A 6959-nucleotide genomic window follows, 5' to 3' on the forward strand; every position below is an offset into this window, starting at 1 on the left:
AAAAACTTCCAGCTGGAACCCAAAACCCAGGAAACCGCCCCAAGTGGCGTCGATTGTGCATTTGAATCAATAACTTGGAATAACAGTAGCTCCTTCTGTGGGAGCCGCTCTCAGTGAGCCCCGATGCCAAGACGCTGTCTGGTGGCCGGGCCTGCCGGGGTGCCCTGGGGCTGTGGGGGCTTCACGGAGGGGTGGGGGGAAGCGCACTGGCAGGTTGGACCAGAGGGTGTGGGGGGGGACAGGGCACAGGGGGTGCAGGCAAGCAGGGGGAGCAGGGGGAGCTGGGGGAGCAGGGGAAGCAGGGGGAGCAGGGGGAGCAGGGGGACCTGGGGGAGCTGTGGGGGCAGGGGGAGCAGGGGGAGCAGGGGGAGCTGGGGGATCTGGGGGAGCTGGGGAGCAGGGGGAGCTGGGGGAGCAGGGGGAGCTGGGGAAGCAGGGGGAGCTGGGGGAGCTGGGGGAGCAGGGGGAGCTGGGGCAGCTGGGAGAGCAGGGGGAGCTGGGGGAGCAGGGGGAGCTGGGGGAGCAGGGGGAGCTGGGGGAGCTGGGGGAGCAGGGGGAGCTGGGGCAGCTGGGAGAGCAGGGGGAGCTAGGGGAGCAGGGGGAGCTGGGGGAGCAGGGGGAGCTGGGGGAGCAGGGGGAGCTGGTGGAGCTGGGGGAGCAGGGGAGCTGGGGCAGCTGGGAGAGCAGGGGGAGCTGGGGGAGCAGGGGAGCTGGGGAGCAGGGGGAGCAGGGGGAGCAGGGGGGGGAGCTGGGGGAGCTGGGGGAACAGGGGAGCAGGGGAGCAAGGGGAGCAGGGGAAGCTGGGAGAGCAGTTCCTGCCCGCCCCCCCACCCCCATTCCACCCCCTCACCCCCTCACCCCCAGGACCGCGGCTCCGCGCACCCCGGGCAGAAGCGCGGGTGTCGGGGCGACGCGCGGGCACGGGCCGGCGGGAGAGCCGCGCTCGGGTGCAGACGCAGCTGGGGGTCGGGCGCCCCCGGGCCCCGGGAGAGGGCGCCGCAGGCCGGGCAGGGGCACCCCAGGGCCGCGCACCCCTGGACACCGCGGGCCGACCCTGGCGCAGGGGCGCGTCCCGCCGGCTCTGCCTCACGGCCGCCTTCCGGGGCGCTGCCAAGCTCGGGGGCGAGCACCCGGACAGCGGCCTCCTCCAGGGCCCGCCCCGCGCCCCGAGACCGCCCGGCCAGCCGCGGGAGGGGGCGCCCCGCAGGCCCGGTGTGGGGGTCCCGGACACGCGCTCCGGCCCGGCTCGAGGCCACACGTGTCCCAACCGCAGGCGGACCCCAAGGCCCGGACGCTGCACCCCAAGAAAGCAAGCAGTGCCCTGGCTGTGGGGGCGGGGCCGGGCGGGGCAGGGCCTATGGGGCGGAGCCAGGAGGGAGGCGGAGCCAGGAGGGAGGCGGAGCCACACCGGGGGCGGGGCCGCGCAGGGGGCGGGGCCACAGCGGGGCGGGGCCACAACGGGGGCGGGGCCACGGGGCGCTGCCCTGCAGAACCGCGGTCCAGACCGCGGCTTTCCCTGCCGTGTTGACGCTGTTCCCGGAAAATGTAAATAACTTCAGGGGCGCGGCTGTCTCTCCCATTCAGTGGAATTCGCAGTCGTTCCGTGATCACATTTCAAAATATTGAGTGCTTGTAAAACAAGCAATTGTGTGTTTTGATGCTTGCGTTTTACAGCACGGAATGCAAATATTTATTCACAACAGTAATTTCCATTGTGCATCGTTTTTACATCTAATTAAGGACTGGAAAACAAAAGCTTCCACTGCGTTCAAACAAACACTCAAAGGATGCAGCAACTTCTCCAAGAGGCGCCGTTCCGGGGCAGCGCTGTCCTCGGAGCAGAATCCAAAATTCCACTCCGGGCCAGCGCTGGCGACCAGGCGGGGCTCTGCTTCTCGGTGGCGGCCCCTCAGGGTGTGTCGCTGGCCCGCGGCCCCTGTCGGTGGAGGGGCCCGTCCGGCCACACCTCGCAGGCCCACAGCCAGACTCCAGACTCCAGACTCTGGAGCTATTTCCTTCAGGAAGTTATTTACTCCTCCACAACGGGAGGACGTTCTCGCCTGCACGGCGCTGCCTGCCCCAGGCGGCAGTGGGCGCCTGAGACTGAGCTGGAGGACAGAGTGGGCTGCACCTCCTGGAGGCGACCAGGAGGACCCGCAGGGGACCAGGCCCCGGCGCAGGCCCCACGCCTGGACCGCCCGCAGCTGCCTCTGTGCGTCCCCCTCTGCTCAGCGCGCTGAGCCCCAGGTCCCGAGTCCGCAAGGCCTCAGGCCCAGTCGCACGGCTCCCAACAGCAAGGCCAGGCTGGCCTGACCCCTGAGCCCCAGCCACCGCCACCCACCTAACATGCCGCCTGACGTTCCTTCGTGAGGCCACCCCAGGGAGGGCACCCCACGCCCTCTCCTGTGCCCCAGGCCGCATTGCCATCTGCTGCCACCACATCCCCCTGTGGTCAAACACACGGTCCACACAGCCCCAGTAGCCCAGGGTCACGTCCATGCCCACACCAGCCGGAGCCACTCCCCACAGGCTCGGTCGCCTGTGCCAAGCCATCAGCCCTGGAGCCAGGGGACTGTAGCCGCATCTGTGTGGGTGGAGCCCCCAGGCCTCCTCAGGTCCGGCACCCCTGCTGGGCACTGCCCGTCACCAGGCATTCCTGCACTTCTTCCCAGGCTGCGTGGCCACCATGTCAGTTGGATGTCAAAACCTTTCCTGCCGCCAAGACCCCAGGACGGCCAAACCCTGCTCTCTGCAAGCTGGTGCCCACTGAGGCGCCCCCGCCAGCGCGGCTTTTCTGCCTGAAAACAAACAGTGACACGGGAACAAAATCTTCCTTCCTGGGGAACCTGCTCGGCGCGTCCCCACTCAACGAGCACGCACTGCGCTCTCAAAGCAAAGCGACGTGATGTCCAAGAGGTGGAGCCTTGGGCTGAGGGCCTGCGTCTTCAGGGCGCCAGGGCCTCCCTTCGCACCCAGTTCAGAGCGCGGCGCGCACCCTCTCTCCGCTGGCACGTGAGACACCGCGAGGCCAGGCTGCAGGGACAGCGGCGCGTGAGCCTCTGTTCCACCCGACTCCACCCGATGTCAAGCGTGTTCTCTTTCAAGTTCAAGGCTCCCTCCCTCCAGAGGGCCACACAACTTTCGCGAAGCTGGGGCACCTCGGGCACCCTCGCTCCACCACAGGCACAGCCCTTGAGAGCCTCGCTGAGAAGCAGCCCTGGCCTCGCCGCGGGGCTCCTCTGAGTGATTCCCGGGAGCAGACCTTTTAAAAATAAATGACAAAAGCACGATTATAAAGATATTCTGAGTCTTTGGGCTTATTTTACAATGACGTCAGGCTGGCGTGGGTGGGGTGGTCACCCCTTTCTCCTGCAGGAGCCCCCACATGCCATCCCATCTGGCACCCAAAGTCCAACTCACGACAGGCTCACTGAGCGCAGCACCTGCCTCTGAGAACAGGAGTAAAATCCTCCACCTTCCCTCTCCATGCGCCTCCTCCTTCTCCACAGTCTCACCAAGGGGCAGCCAGGGCTTGGGCCCAGAGGACAGAGAACAGGCTCCGCTCCCCTCCCCAGGACCCAGATGGGGCTCCAGGGAGGGAAGCGAGGACGGGGGGTGGGGAGGACGGGTGGTGGGTGGATGGAGGGCGGGTGAAATCATGGACTATGGAATATGGGGGGGGCGGGTGGAGGGCGGGTGCACAGGTGACTATCTGGGTCAGCGGACGAGTGGACACAGGGACAGATGATTAGATGTACGCAGCAGTACAAGCTTTGCAATACATTTTTGGAGGTTGTCTTTTTTCTTTTTTTCTTAGTTTTTAGATTGGAACTAAATTAAATGGATCCTCATATGTGAAATTCTACCTTTCTATACATTTTTTTAATTTTTTTTAAGATTTATTTATTTATTTACATAAGAACCAGGGTACAGGCCAGAGGTACAGGAGGGTGAGAGGATTCACCAGAGCCAGAGCGGGGAGCAGAACAGGCAGAAGGACCGAAGGACACTGCTGAGGGGAGCAGCGGGCGGCAGGGGAGGTCTGCGCGCCATGTGGGACCCTCGCCGGTGGCCGGGGATCGAACTGGCGCTGCAGAGGCTGCGGGCAGCTTTGCAACGCAGCGCTCAACCACCTGCACCATCGGGGAGGCCCTACATATAATTACTTTTAATAAAACAACATTATTAACTTTTTAACTCAGAGAAAGTAAAACAACGGTCACCCCGTTTCCTAGTCTTTTAATTTTCAGTGTTTAAATGTAATCTGTAAAGTCTCGCTCACACACACCCCCCACCATCCTCCCTCCTCTACGACCGCCTCTCGGGAGCGCCTGGAGACGCAGGCCCGGTGCTCTGAAGCAATCCCTCCTGCCAGGGCTGTGGGGACGCTTCAGTAAAGACGGTGCTCTGCTGCCTGCAGCTCCACTCCGACCTGGGGGCTGGGGATGTGGGAATTCTGCGGAGTCGCCCTAGAACCCAGAACACCCCACACGGGCAGAGCCCTTGGCCAGCACAGCCCCGAGACCCGAGCCCCCGCCACAGTGGCACGGCTACACTCTCCAGGGCGCCCGACCTCTGAGAGCGCGCACACGTTTGCTCCCAGTTAACAGGCTCTGGGGAATACTACTCAGCTGTGAAAAAGAGGGCACGTGTCTGTTGGGATAAATGGATCCATCCTGGGGTGAGAGTGTGAAGTGAAACAGGCGGAGGTGAGAGTGGCCGGCCCAGCTCACTCATCTGCGCCCTGCAAGTAGCCAAAGAGAGCACGCGGCCCCGCGCAGCGCAGCGACCCCGGCCGGGAGGGCTCTGCGGGCACCAGGGGAGTGGGGCAGAGGGAGGCGGGCAGGGCAGGGGCCTGGGCCCGGCTCCCCAGCTCCCATGGAGGGGGAGTGAGGCGTGAGCACACGTGGAGGAGTGAGGTGGTACCCCCAAATTACATAGTTAGTAAGCACCTGACAGATTTATGAAATTGAGGGAAAATAAGTAAATAAAGCCCTTCCCGCACTCAGCGGGCAGGTTTGACCTCAGTGGGCAGCGGGAAGCACCGCCTGGACCAGGGAAAAAGAACCACAGCTCCCGGCCGACGCCTCCCCTGCGGGCCGGGTCACACACCCCAGCGGGGGGCTGTTTGCTGCCCCCCCCCCGCGGCCGGGTCTGAACCCCCCTGAGCCGCCTCCCGGGGCTACTGCGGGGAGGTCGCCGCGTGACCCACGCCCCTCTGGGGAGCTGCGCGTTCCCGAAACCCACACCGGGACACGGACACGCGTGGGCTCGTGGCGCGTCTCCCCGCGGAGCCCGCGCGCGCAGGGGCCACGGCGCGGGGCGGGCGTGGACGGACAGGCGGGCCCGGGGACGGCGCGGAGCCCAGCACCGCCCGCCCGATCCCGCTCGCGGAGCCGTCGCTTCCTCCGAGCCCCGGTGCCGGCGCCGCAGGCTGAGGACACAGGCCCGCCGCGCCCTCCTGCCGCGGAACCCAGGGCGGCCGCTGACAAGCGGGCCTCGCAGCGGCGCCGCCGGCCCGGGTTCGGCTCGCGCCCGCCGCCCGCTGCGCGCCCACCCGCGCCCCCGCAGCCCCGCGCGGCCCGCGGGAGGGACACGCGCCGCCCGATGGCACCTGCGAACACAGCGGGCGGGCGCCCCGCGCCCCATCCCAGGCCGGCCCCGCGCGGCGCCCCTGCGGCCACGTCCGTCCCGGCGCTGCAGCCTCCCCGGCCGGCGGCGCCCAGAGGAAACCCCGCGCCGGGACCCGGCCCCCGCGGGCCTGGAGTCGCTGCGCGCTCGTCCCAGACCCGCTCGGGAAACCGCGCTGGGCTCGGGCGGTGGAGACGCGGACACCCCCGCCCCCCGCCCGCACGAGCGCCCCAGGGGAGGGCGGCTGGGCCGGGGCGCGCGGGGGCAGGGGACTGGCGCTCCCGGGGGTCCCGCGCGAGCCCCACCTTCTCGCTCGCGTGCGCGTCCGCAGCCCCCACGCGCCTGCCCGAGACGGAGGGCGCCGGGGTGGGGGGGGCACGGGAGCCCCAACTGCTCGGCCGGGCCTGCGGGAGGAGCTCCGAGGACAAGTGGCGGGCGCGCCCCCCGCACCCGGCCGGCCCCCGCCAGGACGCGGCCCCCGCGCGCCCGGGCAGCGCCCCCGCAGAGGACGCTCCGGAGTTATTTCCTCACAGGTCAGTGCCGGCGGGAAAGTCAGCCCGAATTCCAGCACCTCCCGCCGCCCGGTCCCGCAGCCCGTCCCCTCGGGAGCGCCGTCGGGCAGCGGGAGCCCGGCTCTCCCCCGTGCCCCCGGCTCTCCCCGTGCCCCCGGCTCTCCCCGGTGCCCCCGGCTCTCTCCGGTGCCCTCCGTCCCACCTCGGGCCTCCCCCTGAGGCCGCCGGGACGCACCTGCTGCAGGAGGCCGCTCGGCCTCGCCGGTCACGCGCACCCGCGCGCCCAGGCCGCCCCGCAGCCCACGCCCGCGCTCGGGCCGCCCCTCCCCGCGCCCCCCCCCCCCCCCGGCGAAGTTAGCCCGAGGCCAGAGGCCACGGCGAGCCCTCACCTGCGGAGAACAGGGCGGCCAGGCTGAGGAGCACGGGGGGCCAGCGGTGCCACGGCGTCCCCATGTCAGATGGGCGCATCCTGGGCCCGCAGCGCGGGTCCTCCGCTCCCGGCGCCGTCCGCGCGAAGAGGACACGGGCCGGGCCGGGGCCGGCGCTGCGCGGGGCGGGGGCGCGGGGCTAGGGGCCGGCGGGGCCGGGGCGCCCTGCGCGCTCCTCCTGCGGGTCCATGCCGGGCGCGGAGGCGCCCCGGAGCCCGGGGCGCGCAGGCCCAGCCGCCTCTCGCTCGCCGCCCGCCGGGCAGCTCTCCGCAGCCACGAGGACTCGCTCCCGCCGCCGCTCGGGCGCGCAGCGGCCCAGACAGGGCGGCCTCGGGGCGCGGGCCGCGGGGCGCGGCGGGGCTAGCGCGCGGCGGGGCGGCGGGGCTGC

The 6959-nt window shown here is 69.2% G+C and overlaps 1 protein-coding gene across 1 annotated transcript in view; it reads right to left on the minus strand.

Annotated features, from left to right (window-relative positions):
• The window catches only part of TMEM132D (transmembrane protein 132D), a 202006-nt gene extending 195395 nt beyond the window's left edge, over nt 1–6611 (minus strand). Inside the window, exon 1 of the mRNA XM_037511328.2 lies at nt 6533–6611. Coding sequence (XP_037367225.1) covers nt 6533–6611 — 79 coding nt within the window. The remainder of the gene's footprint in view (nt 1–6532) is intronic.
• Between the last annotated feature and the right edge of the window lie 348 nt (nt 6612–6959).

This window comes from Talpa occidentalis, unplaced genomic scaffold (genome assembly GCF_014898055.3).
Source record: "Talpa occidentalis isolate TD23 unplaced genomic scaffold, MPIMG_talOcc4v2.1 talOcc4.14, whole genome shotgun sequence".
Classification (NCBI taxonomy): Eukaryota; Metazoa; Chordata; class Mammalia; order Eulipotyphla; family Talpidae; genus Talpa; species Talpa occidentalis.